The sequence below is a fragment of the Neomonachus schauinslandi genome, chromosome 5 (assembly GCF_002201575.2).
Source record: "Neomonachus schauinslandi chromosome 5, ASM220157v2, whole genome shotgun sequence".
Lineage (NCBI taxonomy): Eukaryota > Metazoa > Chordata > Mammalia > Carnivora > Phocidae > Neomonachus > Neomonachus schauinslandi.
In genome coordinates this window covers 7,633,467-7,655,101 of record NC_058407.1, presented here as the reverse complement: position 1 = coordinate 7,655,101, position 21,635 = coordinate 7,633,467, and the positions used below count along the sequence as shown (strand labels likewise).

General features: G+C 45.1%; 2 protein-coding genes across 2 annotated transcripts in view; one reads left to right on the top strand and one right to left on the bottom strand.

Annotated features, from left to right (window-relative positions):
- Positions 1–5,867: 5,867 nt before the first annotated feature.
- Positions 5,868–16,316, bottom strand: PHF5A (PHD finger protein 5A). Its single transcript, XM_021687722.1, is given in 5 exon segments — positions 5,868–6,434; positions 6,436–6,498; positions 14,834–15,000; positions 15,735–15,758; positions 16,177–16,316. Coding segments are annotated over 5 exon segments (333 nt in total). The 5' UTR covers positions 16,229–16,316; the 3' UTR covers positions 5,868–6,407.
- Positions 16,317–16,675: 359 nt separating this feature from the next.
- ACO2 (aconitase 2) overlaps positions 16,676–21,635 on the top strand; it is a 56,001-nt gene continuing 51,041 nt past the window's right edge. Inside the window, exon 1 of the mRNA XM_021687444.2 lies at positions 16,676–16,786. Within this exon, the coding sequence (XP_021543119.1) occupies positions 16,751–16,786 (36 nt within the window). The 5' untranslated portion in view covers positions 16,676–16,750. The remainder of the gene's footprint in view (positions 16,787–21,635) is intronic.

The following is a 21,635-nucleotide window of genomic DNA, read 5'->3' as shown; positions in this document are numbered from 1 at the left end:
TTGGATGCAGGGCAAATGACTGCTATTTATTCAACAATGTGAGAGAACAAACCTCACTAAAGGTTTGCCTGGACACTGAAACTGCAGTGTTCAAAGAAAGCAACATTTTAGCCTTGGTGGCAGCAGGCCACTTGGGATGGAGTTGATAAGCAACCAAATAACTGGGGAAAGATGGGAATTGGAGTCCTTTTTTGCAAGGCAAGAAAATTTCAACCGAGGCAAATAATCTTTCACTTTTATGCCTAGCTTCAAACTACTACTAAAGAGCTGCAGATCAGAATAGGGTGACATCGTTTTTCTGAAATTTGGTCAGTTCAGTTTGATTCCCCGTGGAGTTAATTTTCTTTTTTCTTTTGTTTTTATTTCCAGTATAGTTAACAAACTGGTTAATCTTAAAGATTTTATTTATTTATTGGAGAGAGAGGGGTGGGGGTAGGGGGAGGGGCTGAGGGAGAGGGAGTGAGAGAATCCCAAGCAGGCTCTGCGCTTAGTGCAGAAGCCAATGGTGGGGCGGGGGGCTCGATCTCACAACCCCAAGATCATGACCTCAGCTGAAATCAAGAGTGGGCCGCTCAACCGCGGGCGCACCCAGGCACCCCAATCTTAATTTAGAAGCTGCTAACTTGCAGGCCAAGGTCCACACCTGGTGGATGTACTATCTTGGTGTATACTGACACATTAACATTTTAAAAATGAAGAGGGAACCATTTCGAGGACCTTCCATGCCAGGACTTAAATGTTTATCTATGAAAAAGCAGGAACCCACTGTAAAAGAACTACTATTTATGTAAAGACTTCTTCATAAGGGTAAGGAACTTACAAGGTCAAATTTAATCCTTACAACCTGAAGAGGTAAGCCTTGTTATCCTTATAATTTTTTTTAAGATTTTAGTTATTTGAGAGAGAAAGCAAGCACAGAGGGAGAGGGAGAAGCAGACTCCCCGCTGAGCAGAGAGCCCAACATGGGGCTCTATCCCAGGACCTTGAGATCATGACCGGAGCAGAAGGCAGATGCCCAACCAACTGAGCCACCCAGGTGCCCCTATCCTTATTTAATAGATAAGAAAAAAGAAACAAAGAAAGGCTAAATGACTCACTAAAGGTCAACAGCAGAGCAGAATTCAAATACAGGTCTGATTATAAAGCTCACACATTTAAAAAAAAATTTTATTTATTTATTTATTTGACAGCACAAGCAGGGGGAGCAGCTGAGTAGGGAGTCTGATGTGGGGTTCAATACCAGGACCCTGGGGTCATGACCTGAGCCAAAAGGCACATGCTTAACAGACTGAGCCACCCAGGTGCCCCAGCCCACACATTCTAATTACTTTTAGGGGCACCTGGGTGGCTCAGTCGTTGAGCTTCTGCCTTCGGCTCAGGTCATGATCCCAGGGTCCTGGGATCGAGCCCCGCATCGGACTCCCTGCTCAGCAGGCGGCCTGCTTCTCCCTCTCCCACTCCCCCTGCTTGTGTTCCTTCTCTCGCCGTGTCTCTCTCTGTCAAATAAATAAATAAATTAAATCTTAAAAAAAAAATTAAAAAAAATTAATTAACGACTGAGCCACCCAGGCACCCCCAAAATTAACTAATTTTTAAAAAAATATTTATTAGAGAGAGAGCATGAGATGGGGGAGGGTCAGAGGGAGAAGCAGACTCCCCGCTGAGCAGGGAGCCTGACATAGGACTCAATCTTGGGACTCCAGGATCATGACCTGAGCTGAAGGCAGTTGCTTAACCAACTGAGTCACCCAGGCGCCCCACTTTTTTTTTTTTTTAAAGCAAGAGCACATGGAATGAGTGCAATATTTATTTTTTTTTAATTTTGGTTTTTTAAAAGATTTTATTTATTTATTTGTCAGAGAGAGAACGAGCAAGAGAGCAAAAGCAGGGGGAGGAGGAGAAGCAGAGGTAGAAGTAGACTCCCCACTCTGCAGGAAGCCCGATGCGGGACTCGATCCCAGGACCCTGGGATCCTGACTTGAGCTGAAGGCAGACGCTTAACCGCCTGAACCACCCAGGCATCCTGAGGACAATGTTTAAAGGAAATTAAGGGGCGCCTGGGTGGCTCCGTCGTTAAGCGTCTGCCTTCGGCTCAGGTCATGATCCCAGGGTCCTGGGATCGAGCCCTGCACTGGGCTCCCTGCTCCACGGGAAGCCTGCTTCTCCCTCTCCGACTCCCACTGCTGTGTTCACTCTGTCGCTGTGTCTCTCTCTGTCAAATAAATAAATAAAATCTTAAAAAAAAAAAAGGAAATTAAATTACTATGTGTGTACAGTATATTTGAGAAACTGGAAGACACCTATTCTTTTTAAAACCTAGAAATCAATATCAAATACTGAATACTTAATAAATAATAATAATGCCGTAAATCCAGGAAATGGCACCACTTTCTCAGGCTGACCATGATGAGTTCAATTATTTCAACTAGACCTACGTAGGTATACTTGTTTATTTTTTAGGTAGTGCTTTTTTTTTAGAGGCGGGAGGAGCAGAGGGAGAGAATCTTTTTTTTTTTTTTTAAAGATTTTATTTATTTATTTGTGAGAGAGAGAATGAGAGACAGAGAGCATGAGAGGGAGGAGGGTCAGAGGGAGAAGCAGACTCCCTGCCGAGCAGGGAGCCCGATGCGGGACTCGATCGCGGGACTCGATCGCGGGACTCGATCCCGGGACTCTGGGATCATGACCCGAGCCGAAGGCAGTCGCTCAACCAACTGAGCCACCCAGGCGCCCGGCAGAGGGAGAGAATCTTAAGCAGGTTCCATGCCCAGCATGAAGCTTGATCCCACAACCCTGAGATCATAACCTGAGCTGAAATCCAGATTCTGATGCTTAACCAACTGAGCGCCCCAGGTAATGCTTATTTAACAATGGAGAAAAACACTTAAAAAAAATTTTTTTAAAGATTTTATTTATTTGACAGCGAGAGACACAGCGAGAGAGGGAACACAAGCAGGGGGAGTGGGAGAGGGAGAAGCAAGCTCCCCGCAGAGCAGGGAGCCCGACGTGGGGCTCGATCCCAGGACCCCGGGATCATGACCTGAGCCGAAGGCAGACAGCCAACGACTGAGCCACCCAGACGCCCCAACACTTAAAATTTTTAAGACCATTCTGATTTTTTGTAGACATATACAGTTGGCTGAGATCATTTTCTAATTCTCGCCACAGAATTGTATAGTGTTAGAGGTTAAAATTCAGTTTGTAAGTTATGTTTTCCCAACAGCGGAATTTGGTACTATTATTATCCTAATTTTTAAAACTGAAGAGGACTGAACTTGAAATTCCAAAATAGACAATTAAGGATTTGAACTTCAAGACCAATCGCTTCTCGGCCTTTTGGCTAAGATCAAGTGTGAACTTCAAGACCATTCACTTTATCACAGGTGTTCTTTTTTTAAAAGATTTTATTTATTTATTTGACAGAGAGAGACACAGGGAGAGAAGGAACACAAGCAGTGGGAGTGGGAGAGGGAGAAGCAGGCTTCCCGCGGAGCAGGGAGCCTGATGCGGGACTCGATCCCAGGACGCGGGGCTCGATCCCAGGATGCTGGGATCATGACCTGAGCCGAAGGCAGACGCTTAACGACTGAGCCACCCAGGCGCCCCTATCACAGGTGTTCTTAACTCATTAGTTGTATTGTTCTCTTGGCCTTGGAAAAGAAACAAACCAACAACTGGATTATGAAACTAGGTGAGAGAGGAGCAGAGTTCAGCAGACTTCACTGGGTTGAGGTTGAACTTGCTCCATTCAGCAATGGAGCATGGGGGTGGGGTATGCCCTTGAAATCATCTGGGCATTCATCTTAAACTCGGTTGCAATACCCTTCAGAGGTATGCTCGCTAAGTCTGATGGAGCACAGTTAAAGTGGTGTTTTGCTGAAACTAAGGAGTAGCTTTAATTTTTTAAAAATTTTTAAAAAGATTTATTTATTTTGACAGAGAGGGAACACAAGCAGGGGGAGTGGGAGAGGGAGAAGTAGGCCTCCAGCTGAGCAGGGAGCCCGATGAGGGGCTTGATCCCAGGACCCCAGGACCATGACCTGAGCCGAAGGCAGACGCCCAACGACTGAGCCACCCAGGCGCCCCTAAGGAGTAGCTTTTGATCTGTTTGTAAATGCAAGATGTTATGTGGACCAGGGTGGTTAATAAGCAAATTTTAAAAGTTGATTTGTCTTTATCCAGACAAAACATTTTGACTTACAGTACACATTAAAACTAAAATTACTATAGGATCAGTGACAAATTCTAATCTGAAAATTACTTGGTCTCTACAATTTTGACACACCATAATCCCCCTGACCCACACTTTAGAATTGCTCAGAGAGCTCCCCAAACACATTGCCCATTCAGATTGCTTCCCCCACACATATGTCGTTATCTGCCCAACCCACCCCTTTGCCTGTAGATTCCAATATATCCTTCAAAGCCCAGTTTATTATCTATCTTGACTTCAATTATTCATTTAATACTGAGGAGCTGCTACCTGCTGGGCCAAACAGACTTGGTTACTGCCACCATGGAGCCAGCCTAATGGAGAGCTGTCAATAATCACCAAACACTATCAACAAAATGCTATGGTGCTATGTGGGATTCCAACAAGAGGAATGAACGTAGATTGGGGGTCAGGAGAGGCATCGTTTGAGGCAATATTATCTAAGGTCTGAAGGATGTGTAACAGCTGGACAAAAGGGGGACCGAGCATTAGAGAGAGCTTAATAGGTAAAAAGCACTGAGCAGGAAGGAAACCAGCAGTTGAGGAACTGAAATGAGCCCCAGTGGCTAGAGTGTGAAGAGTGGTAGGAGATGAGACAGGAAAGCTTTAAGGATTATCGTTACCCCTGTGGCTATGACCTTCCACTGGCCTTCCTGAGGTGCCCCCAACCTAGGCCAAGAACCTCCTTTGTGCATCCTCCCTGGGTTATTCTAAACTGTTTCTGGCTGCCTTCATTATTCAATTTCTTGAAGGCAGAGATTATATTTTAATTCAATTTTTGACCCTCAATATATCCCAATTAATCAAGCGTTCTGTTGATCCAAACCAAAGCTCTGATAAGTAGTCAGAAGACTATCTTTGTTCCTTGTCTTTGCTGCTAAATTCCAGTGTAACTTGGGCCAAGCCTCTGTATTCCTAAGGACTCAAAACCTGCTTCAAATCTATGGTGTCAAAGACCACTTGACTAAAGTCTCAAATTATGATTATTTAGGATAACCTGTTGATCACCTCTAGCAGGCAAAAAGTAAATAGTTGCGTTAGGGTAAAGGATACATCTGAATTTGCCCTTATTCTGTGTATTTACTTAAAAATAATAAAAAAAGGGAACATATACTCAATGTATTTATGTCCACTTTGTGAAACGAATCAACCAAGTTCCGTTCTCTGAACTCATCAGTTTGAACACATTTTGTCTCATCCCTGTGACCATGGTTGGAAGTAATTTCTTCAGTTCAAATTAAAGTTGAACAGGAAGAGGGGAGCCTCGGTGGCTCGGTCGTTGGGTGTCTGCCTTCGGCTCAGGTCATGATCCCAGGGTGCTGGGATCGAGCCCCACGTCGGGCTCCCTGCCCAGCGGGAGGCCTGCTTCTCCCTCTCCCACACCCCCTGCTTGTGTTCCTATTCTCGCTCTGTCAAATAAATAAATAAAATCTTAAAAAAAAAAAAAAGTTGAACAGGAAGAAAAAAATAGTAAGTTTCTAAAAACAATCTTGATTTATCTATAACGAAAGGCATCAATGGTTTAGAATTCCTTCCAGCAATAAAAAGAGAAGAAGGTGCTTGATGAATCCCAATACGTCTATTCTGAATCACAAATTCCTGGGTGACTAAAATAAATTCCTAGAGTCAAACTTAAATTGGGACTGTGACCGAGTACCAGAAAAGAAACACCTGCTTTATTAATACAACAGCAACAGAAAGGGATTCCAAGTTCTTAGAAGAAAAATAACATGAACAGGCACCACCTGCTAAGTGTTACAAGATCCAATGCCCACGCTGACTGTTCGGAGAGCCCCCCACCACACTGCAGATGTCTCATCAAGGACAGCTGCCAAAAACAGGTTTCTCACTGCGGTAGTTTCACAGTCAATTCCTCAAACAGAAGACTGAGATGATATTATTCCTGTTTCAGAAGCTCTTGGTGTAGAGAGAACATAGCAATTTGGAAAACATGCTTGTTTCTTGAATTCAAGAAAAATCATGAACCAGTCTATCTATTTTTCTCTGCTACGGTGTGCCAGAGTGTTCTGTGAAAGATTTCTTTTCCGGGTAAGAGGAGAGGCAAGGTGGAGAGGGGCCCGTGTACTAACAGGCACTCAGGCAGTGCCCTGTGCCTACTCCCTCTGTGCTGGTGGTGGTAGGTGTCTTTTCTGGCAGCTGCCACACTGGGTGGGAGGAAGAGGCCACCCACCAATCACCTCTTCTTGAAGCCGTATTTTTTTGCGTTCATAGAAGAGATCTGTCTTAGAGCTCCCCAAATTGACAATCTTTGGGCAACCATCTCTCTGGAAAACAGGATAGAGAAGTTGTTAGAAGTCTTTGAGCCTGAATTGAGAGGGATTGAAGATAAAAATAAGTTATGGATCAGTGGGTTTAGCCATTTACCTTATCCGTTCAGTTATCCTATTCAGTCAATCATCAAGAATTTATTGAGCATCTAGAATGTGCCCAGGGCTTGTCCACTCTCTAGACAGGGTGGCCTGCACTTAGAATGTTGGATTCTCGGCCCACTTCTGTTGCAAATATGATATAGCTGAGGTAGAATTTAACTCTTAAGATATCCAAAGGGTTTTCTTCAAGTGAGAGGTAAAAAATCTGTAATGATCATCTATAGATCAAGCTCTTTAGCTCTCCTCCACCATCTCAAGAAAGGGAAGAATACCACCAAGGCAAAAAAACCCTACAGGCTTTAGGAGATAGTACTTTACATGTTAAATACCATAGGAGAAAACTGGGCTTGATGTGTCCTTATTAATTCACTTAATTTGACACATGGTCTTGGGGGAAGAGTGTTCCTGTGTTAGAGATGGCTGCTGAAGGTCCGTACCTATTTGTAATGACACGTTCCCCTGGCCATTTTGTGAGCTTGAGCGGTTTCAGTGAAGCCCCTGGGAAGCTGTGTTCTGCAGAAATAATGACTACCTCAGTTGATCTGGGATGATGGGAGGAAAATTGGGGAAGATGCTACTAGAGAAAACCTTCACAGGTCTGGTTTTATTAAACACTGCTATCAAAGGAGGTTGCTCCCTGGGACACTGGGCTTTAGAATGAATTAATGATCAAGTCCTTAGACATCTCATTTCTAATTTAGGTGATTTCTCTTTTGGGGGGGCCAATATCGACACCGTACAAAAATCCCTAAAAACACACAAAGCCAACGCTAACATTTCATTATTTTCTAAAAAACATGTAGTATATATTACCTTGAGAACTGCTATCTGTGGAGTTCAGTGTGCTGAGGGAGCCAGGGAGTGGGCCCAGCCCCACCAACAGCTCCTGATGTGAACTCGGGCCGTGTAAGCTCTATTTAAAGTCCTGGGGCAAATGAGGCAGCACCTGCCTCTTACGGTGAAGGTGGCCTGATACCAAACACGACCATGCTCTAAGCTCTTTATCTTTAGAGATGCTATGAAATGTTGTGCTATGACAGCCTGTTTAGGCTTATTATGCCTTACTGACTTGCACGACTGTGGGCAAATCACTTCTCTTTGGACTCATATTCCCTAACTGTAAAATAAGTGGACCAGATCAGGTCCATGTGTACAAACTGTAGAGAGCCCTGCAGAGTTCTGTGAGGTGCCAGGTAATACAAGGACCCATCCTTCAAACTGGGCAGCTCCGTACTCACAGCTTAGGTTAAGATGGTAGATTGTGGTGTCAGGCCACCTGACTTTTGATGTTATTAATCTCTTTGTATCTCTTTTTAGTCACGTATAAAATTACCACAATGGTAGAACCTATCTACAGAATTACAAATCAATAAATACTTAAATAAATGGATTTCCTGATTTTATTTGACAGAGAGAGAGTGCACAAGCAGGGAGAACAGGAGAGGGAGAAGCAAGCTCCCAGCTGAGCAAAGAGCCCAATGTGAGACTCGATCCCAGAACCCTGGGATCATGACCTGAGCTGAAGGCAGACACTTAACCGACTGAGCCAGCCAGGTGCCCCTGTAAAACACTTTCTGAAGATAGGACTCTACATATTAAAAAACAGTTGGGGGGCGCCTGGGTGGCTCAGTCCTTAAATGTCTGCCTTTGGCTCAGGTCATGATCCTGGGATCCTGGGATCGAGCCCCACATTGGGCTCGCTGCTCGGCGGGAAGCCTGCTTCTCCCTCTCCCACTCCCCCTGCTTGTGTTCCTGCACTTGCTCTCTGTCAAAAAAATAAAAAAAATATTAAAAAAACAGTTGGAAAACCAATGTATCGGATTATGAGATCTTTGGTTTTTATGGCATTGTCTCTCACAGACTGTTTCCTGTTTTCTTGCCTAAACACTCCTGCGTTTTATTTTCTACACATCTCCCAAGGTTCTAATTGTTGTTCCCAAATTCTACCAATGCTGTATGAGATGAGGATGTGCTCTCCGGAACAGGCTAGCTTTTGTTGAATATGCCTGTGAATGGGATCCTGAGGCGGGGCTCCATCCCAGGACACTGGGATCATGACCTGAGCCGAGGGCAGACGCCTAACTTACTGAGCCACCCAGGTGCCCCAGTAATTGTGTTTTTCTGATCTCAAAAATTTTTTCATTGCTTTTTCCTGCATTTCAGTTTTGGATAGATTTCCATTTGCTACGTTATGTTTTGGTAGTGGTAAGTGTTGGATTTAAAATATTAGTTGGGGCACGTGGGTGGCTCAGTCGGTTAAGCTTCAACTCATTTTGACTCAAGTCATGATCTCAGAGTCTTGGGATTGAGCCCCGGACTACATTGGGCTCTGGGCTCAGTGGGGAGTCTGCTCCTCTCCCTCTCCTCCTGCTTGCTCCAGCAAGTGCCCCGCCTAAGGATCTCTGCTCAGTGGGGAGTCTGCTACTCCCTCTCCTCTGCCCCTCCTCCCTGCTTGTGCTCTCTCTCAAATAAATAAATCTTAAAAAAAAAGAAAAATACAATTACTGAAAGTGGGCCTACATCTTTCTTACAAATGATAGCAAAGAATTATGAAATGGGTGCTAGTGGCAAGGCCTGCTTTATTAATTGAAATTAAATGTGTTGTTCCTTTTTTTTCTTTAAGTAATCTCTATACCCAACAAGGGGCTCACATTTACAACCCGGAGATCAAGAGTCTCATGTTGTACTGACTGAGCCAGCCAGGTGCCTGTTTTTTGTTTTTAATTAAAAATAAATAAATAAATAAATAAACCTTTATTTGCAGGGGAGAGTGAGTAAGAGTGGGGTGGAGGGGGAGAGGGAAAGGGAGAGAGAATCCTCAAGCAGACTCCCCAGTGAGGGTGGAGCCTGACATGGGGCTCAATCCCAGGACACTGAGATCATGACCTAAGCTGAAATCAAGAGTCAGCCACGTGCCCGTGTTTTGTTTTTTTAAAGTAAACTACTGACCAACATGGAGCTCAAACTCAAGACCCTGAGATCAAAAGTCACATGCTTTACCAACTGAGCCAGCCAGGCACCCCAAATGTTGTTCATACTTTTTTTTTTTTTAAGATTTTATTTATTTGAGAGAGAGAGACACAGAGAGAGAGGGAACACAAGCAGGCTTCCCGCCGAGCAGGGAGCCCGATGTGGGGCTCGACCCCAGGACCTTGGGATCATGAACTGAGCTGAAGGCAGACGCTTAACGACTGAGCCACTCAGGCACCCCAATGTTGTTCATTCTTTTGACAACTGTTTAGTGAGTAACAATAATGTGAAAACCAGAGTGTACATTGATTGGGACCTTAACAATAGTATCATGTTTTCCATCTGAAAGGCCTTTAAGCTCTCAATAATGGTATCCATGAAATAACAGGGATACTACTTCCTTTTTGGGGAGAATTCCCTAAAGCTACCCACATGTTCGCAGCAAAGACTTGAACATGGGCTTTCTGCCTTCTAGTCTGGTGTTTTTACTATCCAGGCTTCTCAGAGGCAAAAACCAAAACTTTCCCATGGTTTAAGAAATTGTAAAGGAGGTAAACTTATGAATTAATTTTGAAAACTACCAAATATCTTTTTTTTCAGCCTAACAGCTCTGCTGTACACTAAACAGGGAAAAGAGAATGATATAAATAGTGAGAGGGAGGGCGCCTGGGTGGCTTAGTCATCACGCGTCTGCCTTTAGCTCAGGTCATGGTCCCAGGGTCCTGGGATTGAGCCCCACATCGGGCTCCCTGCTCAGCGGGAGGCCTGCTTCTCCCTCTCCCACTCCACCTGCTTGTGTTCCCTCTCTCACTGTGTTGCTGTCAAAAAAATAAAATCTTAAAAAAAAAAAAAAAAAAACAGCGAGAGGGAGAGGCACATCCTTAACCACCCTGAGAATAGCAATATAGTGAGGTGGTTTGAGGCAGTGCTTTGACTGTGACCACCCATTCTTTTTTTTTTAAGATTTTATTTATTTATTTGACAGAAAGCGACAAAACAAGAGAAGGAACACAAGCAGGGGGAGTGGAAGAGGGAGAAGCAGGCTCCCCTCCGAGCAGGGAACCCGATGCAGGGCTCAATCCCAGGGCCCTGGGATCAAGACCTGAGCCGAAGGCAGGCGCCTAAGGACTGAGCCACCCATTCTTTTTTTTTTTTTTTTTTAAATGTTTTATTTATTTATTCATGAGAGTCAGAGAGAGAGAGAGGCAGAGGCAGAGGGAGAAGCAGGCTCCCCACCCAGCAGGGAGCCCGATGCGGGACTCGATCCAGGACCCTGGGATCATGACCTGAGCCGAAGGCAGACGCCCAACCATCTGAGCCACCCAGGCGCCCCCTAACCACCCATTCTTAAAAGTGATGAAACCATCTTCAATATTACCATGGTTTGTATTTATCATCACCCAATAAAATATTATTCCTTAGAACTTAATTTTTCTCGTTAGAGAGAAAATATAATTTGAATTTTAACTTTCTCTTTAGGGGGCAATAATGAAATGAAAAACATGAGAAACAGGGAGTCAGAAAACTTGGGTTCTAGTCCTGGATCTGCCACTGATTAGCCATGTGACCTTGGGCCAAGTTGCTTAACATCTGGAAGCCTTAGTTTTCTCGTTTGTATCACAAAGAACTTTTGGAAAAGAATGTTCAGGGCGCCTGGGTGGCTCAGTTGGTTAAGCGACTGCCTTCGGCTCAGGTCATGATCCTGGAGTCCCTGGATCGAGTCCCGCATCGGGCTCCCTGCTCAGCGGGGAGTCTGCTTCTCCCTCTGACCCTCCCCCCTCTCATGTGCTCGCTCTCATTCTCTCTCTCTCAAATAAATAAATAAAATCTTAAAAAAAAAAAAAGAATGTTCAGCACAGTTTGGGGCACACAGCAAGAGCTCTATAAACGTTAGTGGCTATTCCCCTTGTCTTCTGGTTGGGAGAGCTGAAGAAAATATAAATAAAAGAAATAAAGAAATTGAGGGATAAGGGGATATCAGATCAGTATGAGGCTGCACTGTAAGAAATTACGAATGAGTCCTCTGGCAGCAGCGCCCACAGATATGACTCCTGAGTATTCTTGATGCTGAAAAACTAAGTGAGGAACCCGTTTAATTCACTGGTCTAATTCCCTTATAAATTATGAAAATGGCAGGAAGAGGAGTACAGTAACTGGGCTTGCTTTGGTTGCAGGAGGATTTCTGCCTAGGAAAAAGGTCTGAGGGACTTAATCTACATGAAGATCTGTAAGGCTGAGAGGCTGGATCATGTCACTGGACTGCTTTGTGGTCCTTGGAAACTACTGCTGAGTAAATGTAAGCTAGATGCCATCTCAAGTATCCTCAGAACATTCCTGTACGTATGAAGTAGACGGAGTGATGTCTAAAATAATTATCAGGAACGGAATGAAGCAGAAAGATCCAAAGTATCAGTTCACGCACCACATGCAGACAAGTCAGACAGTAATTAACATTTATTAAGCACTCTGGTTACAAGCTTATTCCAGACAAGAACTCTAGCTACAACCATGTAGAAGTTAAAAAAAATGTCTTTATGGACTCTGTAGCTAGTTTAAGACCTGTTCATATTTTTCTCATCATTGCTGTTGCCTTCCCATAGTTTCACTGCTTATAGATTATAAATAATTATAAAATACTTATTGTATACCAGACCTTATGGATGGCTTACAGGAGAAGTACCAAAATGTGGACCATGCATATAATACATACCAGACACTATACCAAAAACTCAGGAAGAGGAGAAATAAATAGTGAAACCAAGGTCCTTTCTCTAAAGGAGTGCAACCTAGCTGGTGGATCAGATAGATAAAGACATGCTTTGACACACAAAGATAAATGCAAATCAGAGTTCAGGATAGGATAATGTTTAAATCATCAACTGAAATGTCCCACTTCCTGGGGCTAGATAGGCTCCAAATACATAGACTGAGGGGGCTGGGTGTTTCTACTCAACATGGGCACATCCTACCAGAAGAACTTATGAAAGGATGACAAGGTGTAATGGGGACACCACTAGCTTTACTCAGACAATCTGCACTTGCCATTTATTAGTTGGGTGACAGACTGTAAAATGGGGATAACATGGGACACCTGGGTGGCTCAGTCGGTTAAGCGTCTGGTCATGATCCCAGGGTCCTGGGATGGAGTCCTACATTGGGCTCCTTGCTCAGCAGGGAGCCTGTTTCTCCCTCTGCCTGCTGCTCCCCCGCTTGTGCTGACAAATAAATAAAATCTTAAAAAAAACCCCAACAAAATGGGGATAACAATAATCCCTATTTAACAAAGTTATTGTGAAGAATAAAGGATGACATCTATATACTAGTCCGCACATGGGAACATTAAGAATCATGTATCATTTTTTAAAAAAATTTTATTTATTTATTTATTTTAAAGATTTTATTTATTTGACAGAGAGAGAGACAGCAAGAGCAGGAACACAAGCAGGGGGAGTGAGAGAGGGAGAAGCAGGCTTCCCGCCGAACAGGGAGCCCGATGCGGGGCTCGATCCCAGGACTCCGGGATCATGACCTGAGCTGAAGGCAGACACTTAACGCCTGAGCCACCCAGGCAACCCTAAATTTTATTTATTTATTTGACAGAGACACAGTGTGAGAGGGAACATAAGCAGGGGGAGTGGGAGAGGGAAAGCAGGCTTCCTGCAGAGCAGGGAGCCCGATTTGGGGCTTGATCCCAGGACCCCGGGATCATGACCTGAGCCGAAGGCAGTTGCTTAACGACTGAGCCACCCAGGTGCCCCCATTTTTTTCTTTTAAGATTTATTTGAGGGGCACCTGGTGGCTCAGTCAGTTGAGCATCTGCCTTCAGCTCAGGTCATGAGCCTGGGATCCTAGGACCCAGCCCCTCCCTCTCATCAGGGAGCCTGCTTCTCCCTCTCCCTCTGCAGCTCCCCCTGCTGCATGCTTGCTCTCTGTCAAATAAATAGTCTTAAAAAAAAGAATTAAAAACGAAAGATTTATTTGACAGAGAGCATGCACCTGCGAGAGGGGGGAGGAGCAGGGGAGAGAGAATCTTCAAGCGGACTCCCTGCTGAGCACAGATCCTGACCCTGGCTTGATCCCAGGACCCTGAGATCATGATCTGAGCTGAAACCAAGAGTCAGCTGCTCAACCTACTGAGCCACCCAGGCATTCCTCATGTTATCTTTTGCCTTACCCTAGATTAGGTAACCAGGTACCTTCTATTAGCTTAGTGGTACTACTTTGACACTTAAAAAAAACTTTTTTTGGGGGGCGCCTGGGTGGCTCAGTTGGTTAAGTGTCTGCCTTCGGCTCAGGTCATGGTCCCAGAGTCCTGGGATCGAGTCCTACATCAGGCTCTTTGCTCAGCAGGGAGTCTGCTTCTCCCTCTTACTCAAATAAATAAATAAAATCTTAAAAAAAAAACCAACCACAGAACTTTTTTTATGATTTTATTTATTCGTCAGAGAGAGAGCACAAGCAGGAGTGGCACAGCAGGCAGAGAAGCAGGCTTCCTGCCGAGCAAGGAGCCCAATGTGGGACTTGATCCCAGGACCCGAGCCGAAGGGAGACGCCTAACCGACTGAGCCACCCAGCCAACCGACACTTCTTTTTACTGTGTCATACATAAGGAGAAGAAAACAAGCAGATTCATAGTCCCCACCCCCCTAAGAAGGTTCCTGTTTCCAACCTAAACAAAAACAGTAAAACTTGCTTTTGTTATAGATCTACAAGCCCTCTATCCTGGCATTTGACTAAAGGAATTGAATAGCCACTGCCGCCACACGATGTCAAGGGGCAAAAATGTCACAAGACAGAATCACAATCCTGCAATATCAGACCAAAGGCATTCTTTAGCCAAAGTGGGAATCAACTTCAGTTGTCCCAAATTCAACTGTCACCACATCCACTAAAACAATCTTTAATGATAGTAAAGAAAATGACTGAGTAGCTATTATATACTATGCACTGTGCCAGGACTCACAAAGTGCAGGATGTTGTTTCTGAGTAAGAATCAGAGAGACATCAAAGGAGTAGAGAGGGCTCTCCAAATTGCTGACGTTGACAAAGTTTTGCTTCTGTTGCATTTTAGCCCTTGATGCAAAATAACTGCCTTTTATTGGACTACACCCACCTCACCTCATAGAACTTGAGGAAATTATAACCTACGTGCCTAGCTGAACATAGTAATCTCCACAGGCCATAGGAGTTTGCCGTGGTTGGCAAAGAGTTACTAAATAAAAGCAGCAAAGATCAGACGGAAAGCTTAGTATACACTCACATCCTTCTCCTGGATGGTGCACTCCTTACAATAATAGGCATCAGAGACTCCAGGGCCTCCACAGATCACACAGCGCCCCTGGTAAGAGCCATAATTACACTCATCGCATATGCGCACCAGAGTGCAGGGACGCACGTAGGAGTCACAGATCACACATTTGCCATCACCTGTGAAGAAGAGAGAATGGAATTATGCCCACATGCAAGTACCCCCTTAAGTCTACTGCCCTCCTCCTGCTATGGGGAAATACGGTAGTCTCCACCTGATTGTGACTTTAGGACCCTCTATTTTGGTTATCACAAAACTCAGCTAACCCAGCGTCCATCTCAATCCCTTCAACATGTAAGTTAACCAACTAATATATAAAGAGGTTAGAACATCGCCTCATAGACAAGAACTCTTTATCATTACTGGCAAAGAACTGTGTATGTGTGTTTTGGGGACAGGGTCAGGCCATCTCCTGGCCAAAGCTAGAGATTTTCTCAAAACGTAAACATAGGGACGCCTGGGTGGCTCAGTTGGTTAAGCAACTGCCTTCGGCTCAGGTCATGATCCCAGACTCCTAGGATCAAGTCCCGCATCAGGATCCTTGCTCAGCGGGGAGCCTGCTTCTCCCTCTGCCTGCCGCTCCCCCTGCTTGTGCTCTCTCTCTCTCTGACAAATAAATAAATAAAATCTTTAAAAACAAACAAAACCCCTAAACATAATGTTTAAAATGTGCAAGTTGGAGCGGGGAGATGGAGAGGGCTTTGGTTGCAGCCTAGTACTCAATGTTCACATACTTCCAGGCACATCTACTCAAAACCCTCTTTGTGTTACTGCTGGAAATGCCCGTTTGCTGGCTTTACACAAACTTGTGAGGGGAAGGAGTGGGGTGTTCGGGAGGGCGTGTTCCACTCACATTTTTCACACAGTCTTCCGATGGCTGCAAGATCAAAGATGGTAAAGAGTACAGTTAGAATTGGTTTTGACGAAGATCCTCGAGTTTGGGGTGGCGACACAGCAGGGACTGGAGTGAGCCTTAAGGGCTCTTATCCGTCTTACCTTCCTCGTAAGCTTCCGTGCAAAGCAAACCCACACCCTTCTGAGGCCGCTCCCAGGTCCTGGGCAATCTGAGCTTCCCCGGACCTCACTTCGGCCGCCCGCCTCTGGCTCCCAGCACGCGCGCCCCCGCCCTCTTTCCATCAGAGCCCACAAACCCGCGCGCTCCCATGCTACCAACCGTGAGGCGGGAAACGTGGCGCCTCCGAGGCAAAACCCTAAGGATGAGATGGGAGCCTCTGACCCCCCCAGCTCCTAACACCATCCCCACCCAGACAGCTGGGAGCAGAAAGCTGCCTCACCAACACCAGCCTGCTTGCGGCAAAAGATCAAATCCGGATGATGTTTAGCCATAGTCCAAACGCTAGCCGGCCACCGGAAGCTTAAAGAACTTCCGGCCGACCTTTAGCCTCCATTTTCCAGCCTCCCGGTCGCTGTGATTGGTCCTCCAGGCTTCATCAAGACCGGTTCGCTCTCGCTCGCTCTGGCTCGTTCTCGCGTGATCAAAACCTCAAGTTAAAAAGTAGGAGTTTCCGTCGTGGCTTGGGAGCCAGGTCCTGGCAGATGCATGGAAGTCATTAAAAAAATGCCTTTCCCAGATTTGGATGGAAGAGACAACTGAAACTTGCCCTTCGATAACACATTTATGTGCCCGGTATTTACTTCCGCAAGTGTTCTTACGCAGCTCTTTTCCTTTCAGGCCTCCGTTTCTAACACGGAAGCTCCGCCCACTGCGCTCGCCGGCATCTGGCCCCTCAACGGAGGCTCCGCCTTCACCGTTATGCGTTTCTCTTTAGGCCCCGCCTCTGCCCCAAAGCTTTAAATGCGCAGTGGTCACGTCATTTTCACGCGACCTCATCTTTGTCAGTGCACAAAATGGCGCCTTACAGCCTACTGGTGACCCGGCTGCAGGTGAGCGAGTTCAGGGCCCTCTGGGTTCATGAGGGCGGGGTGCCTCCTACTATGCCTGCGGCTGTGGGCGAGGCAAGGCGAGGCGGGCCCGACCTCCCGCCGACTTTTCGTGTACCTGTCTGGACCGCGGGCCTAGCGCCGGTGCCGGCTCCTCCCGCGCCCGAGGTCAAGGCGTCCCGGCTCGGCTCTCCCGGTCCTGTCCCCGCCCCGTGGCAAGCGTAGGTCTAAGCAGTGGCTGTCAGGTGAAGAGTGGAGGCACCCCTTTCTGAGGACTGCACTCTCCTCTCTTGTAGGGTGTCTTTCCGTTCCTCAAGGTGAGGACAAGGTGACTGAGGGGGCGCGGTCATTGTGGAGCCCGCTAGGCCCAGAGTCTGAAGGCCTCATTTCTCATCTCTCGGCAGCAGAGTCCTGCTAGCCAGGTGCATCTACGATTGCCAGGCCTGGAGACTGTAGAAGAGTTTAGTACCCTGTTCCAATTTAAAAGGATCCTGTGGAACATATAGCCAAGAATGCAAGGGGACTTTCCTGGCCCAGACATAGTAAATAGTAACAATAACAGTAGTCTCTCATCTTTGCAAGATTGCAAGACTGTTCTAATTCTTCATCATATCATTTGATTATTCATATAATCATTTATTCTCATTGGATAGGTGACAAAACTGCTAGAAAGTAGGTGAAAGTTTGTGCTCTCTTGAGTGTCACCGAGGTGATGTGGCCGGAGCATCTGCACTACTTACCCTTTTGGTCTTGTTCATGTCAGTCTGTCTTTTATGAGCCAGAGTGTGATCCTTGAGCTGACATTTGTATTTGTGAGAGTACTAGTATAGAGTATTTTGAGCTCAGTTGCTTTTCAGTTACTAGGTGGGAGGATAAAGAGACTCAACAGTTTGACCTTGACTCTCCTGTTATGAACCATCTATTAAATTGACTGTGACTGCCGGATGGTTTTCTTCACTCCTAACTTAACAACACTACAGAGGTTTTATATGTAAGGTTTCAATGTCAAGCATGTGTGTTTTTTTTTTTAAGATTTTATTTATTTATTTGACAGAGACAGCGAGAGAGGGAACACAAGCAGGGGGAGTGGGAGAGGGAGAAGTTGAGCAGGGAGCCCGAGGAGCATCAGACGAGGGACCTCAGACGCCGGGCTAGATCCCAGGATCCTGAGATCATGACCCGAGCGGAAGGCAGTTGCTTAACCGACTGAGCCCCCCAGGCGCCCCAAGCATGTATTTTGTTAATAAAGCAAGCAATAAAGTAGACATTCTCTAACAACCTTTACATTTAACTTTGTGAATCTGTTTTGAATCAAGTGGCACAGCTTTGATTATAAAATTAAAGAAGTTATGTGCTATACTCTCAGGAAGCATTGTGTTACTAGGGTTTTGTTTTGTTTTTTTAATCACATTGCTTAAATTTAGACCATAGGGTTTAAAATGAAATTGGGGCGCCTGGGTGGCTCAGTCATTGAGCATCTGCCTTCCGCTCAGGTCGTGATCCCAGAGTCCTGGGATCGAGCCGCGCATCGGGCTCCCTGCTTGGCGGGAAGCCTGATTCTCCCTCTCCCACTCCCCCAGCTTGTGTTCCCTCTCTCGCTGTGCCTCTCTTTGTCAAATAAATAAATAAAATCTTAAAAAAAAAAAAAAAGAATTCTAAAGAGATAATTAGGGCAAACCCCTTATCTTTGCCCAGAATTGAGAGATCGTAAGTATTTAAGACAAATGATTTCATTTTTTTTTTAAAAAAGATTTTATTTATTTATTTGACAGAGACACGGCGAGAGAGGGAACACAAGCAGGGGGAGTGGGAGAGGGAGAAGCAGGCTTCCCGCAGAGCAGGGAGCCTGATGCGGGGCTCAATCCCAGGACACTGGGATCATGACCTGAGCCTCAAGGCAGACACTTAGCGACTGAGCCACCCAGGTGCCCGTCTCTTTAGAATTCTTGATTTTCTAGGTTAATGATGTACAAAGAAAGGTAGTTGTTTTTTCCTGATCCTGCTGTCCCATGGTGTAGTGAAGTCAGGCAATATTATTTGATGTTAAATGATTACAGATTTGGTGATCTTGGAAGAGAGGACTAATATTACAGTATTTTTGAACTGAAAAAGGGTTTTGGAAAGCGTTAGTGTTAGACTAGTACAGAAAGAGATCTGGGCCATAGTTCATATTCTTTGCTGACCCTGTGACCTTGAGCAAATTACTTTTGAATTCTAGTGTCCTCATCTGTCAGTTTGGGATGATCTTCATTGATAAATGCTTATTGAGTACTTGGTAATAGGCTTCCATTCAGATTGTTATGAAGTGATAAGAAAATGGAATATATTTGTTTATGATCATCGTGTAGTCCGACTTCCTTTTTTATAGATGGATAATATAAAACCTTGGGAGCCTGGGTGACTTCCAGTAGCAGAGTGAGGATTAAAATCCAGGTATCCTTGTTTGTTCATTCAGTTAAGGTGAATGACTAGCAGTATACCACATTGCCTCCCAAAAGCCAGGCTGTCTTAAGTAATGGCCAGCTAACACTGCTCTGAGAACCTTGTAAATTTACCTCTTTTGTGTTTAGCTACATTTGAGAAGTGATGGTAGTACCTTAGTTGTCATGGCTGCAGAACCCTGTCCATGCGTTTCAGTTTATTCCTACCTCATTCACTGCATATTTATTGAATAATCACCACTCGCTTCGAATACAATGATGAGCAAAGCAGACAGTTCCCATTCTTGTGTAATTTGTACTATATTCTAATGTGTTTTACTGCAGAGGGCCTTGGAAGTCTTTCTCAGCCAAAATATTTTTCTTCTACCCTTGGCTGGACCCAAGGTGAAGGTCAGTAATAGAATGATGACAATTACTACTGCCGTGAAGAGTAGCTAACATTTACCTGGCTGTGTGCCAGTAATCCCACATGATCCTGTGAGATAAGGCGGACCTAGTGGCTCTAATAGACACACAGGATTAGAGAAGAAACACAGTGTGAGGGTTAAGAACCTGGATTCTGGCATAACACTATCTTGACTTGAAAGCTGACTCTAATATTCCCTAGCTGTGACTGGGAAGATTACTTGACCTCTCTCTGCCGCGTCCCTCACCTGTAAGATATAGATGATGATAGTACATCTGGCCTATCTAATTATTGTATTATAGTTGCAAACTATTTAGAACCCTGCCTATACCTCGTAAGTGCTGTATAGTTAAGTATAATTAAATTAAGTAACATGAAATAAACTTGCCTAGGGCCTTGTCACTAGTCATTAGCAGGTGTGATTTGAATCTGTACCTTTTTGGTTCCAGAGTCTGAGGTCCTAGCACCTGCACTATACTGCTTCTCTTTGGCGTCAAGACTCAGCCTATCACCCAGGGTACAGTTAATGCTTCATAACCTGAGAACAGATCTCCTTAAGTTGAAAGTGTTCCACTGTTTAACAGTGCCTGCCATCAGCTTGTAAGGTTAGAAACAGTGAAAAAAATGGTAGTCAACATTTTGAAAAGTCCCATTTTCTCTTTCGTATTTATTTTTTATTTGTGTGCACATGACTCTGGATGGTAGATAAAAGGGGTTGGGCACTTGCAAATATGTTTCTTAGGTCTTTGGTTTTGCCTTGAGGTACTGGGTTGCTGAGTTCTCATGTGACCTTGGGGAAGTCCTGTAACCTCACATGTAAATCCGAGACGGCCTTTAAGTACAAAGGAGTCTGACAAATTTGGCAGAAGTTCTCTGTGAAGTGCTATGTTAAAACAACCACCACCACCACCTTGGGAATTAGGAAACGGGTCATTCTGGTTGCACGTCACTGTACCATCTCGGGTATCCTATAGTCAGCTGTTGACTGGAGTTGAGTAAATGAATGAATGATTGAATGGATGAGTAAACAAACTTCCAATCTAAAATTTGGGCAGAGGGAGTAGAGTCGTCATCTTGAGCACTAGGGGAGCAGCACATTGTTGCCGTTTGAACTAGCTGTTTCCAAAATGTTCATTGAATGCTTTACTATATGCCTAACACTGTTCTAGACCCTGCGAGTGCAACAGTAAACAAGAATAGTGGATCTTATATTGTAGTTCTGGGCAAACAAAATAAACAAGTAGACAACATTGTAGCTACTAAGTGCTATGAGGAAGGTAAAGTAGGATCCTGTGGTAGAGAGGGTAAGTGTGGGGACGTGACATGGCTTTAACTGGGGTGGTTGGGGTCGGCCCTTCAGAAGAGGAGATATTTGAGCTGATACTTAATTGATAAGAAAGCAGCCCTTCAGTATTTTTTTTAAAATATTTTTATTTATTTATTTGAGAGAGAGCACAAGCAGGTGGGGGAAGGGGCAGAGGGAGAGGGAGAAGTAGACTCCCCACTGAGCAGGGAGCCCACCGTGGGGCTCAATCCCAGGACCCCGAGATCATGACCTGAGCTGAAGGCAGACACTTAACCGACTGAGCGACCCAGGCACCCCAGCCTTTCAATGTTTTGGGAGGAGAGATTTCAAGTAGGAGCAGCATGTGCAAAGCACCTGATGTAGGTGTGAGCTTAGTGTGTTGAAGATAAGAAATAAGGTCCCGCTGGTTTAGTTGGTGGAGTGTGTAACTCTTGATCTCAGGGTTGTGGGTTCAAGCCCCATGCTGGGTGGAGAGATTACTTTAAAATAAAATCTTTTTTTTCCCCCAAATATTTTATTTACCTGACAGACAGAGAGAATGCACAAGTGGGGGAGTGGGAGGGAGAGGGAGAAGCAGGCTCCCCACTGAGCAGGGAGCCTGATGTGGGGCTTGATCCTGGAGTCCTGGGATTGAGTCCCGCATCGGGCTCCCGGCTCGGCGGGGAGCCTGCTTCTCCCTCTGACCCTATCCCCTCTCAT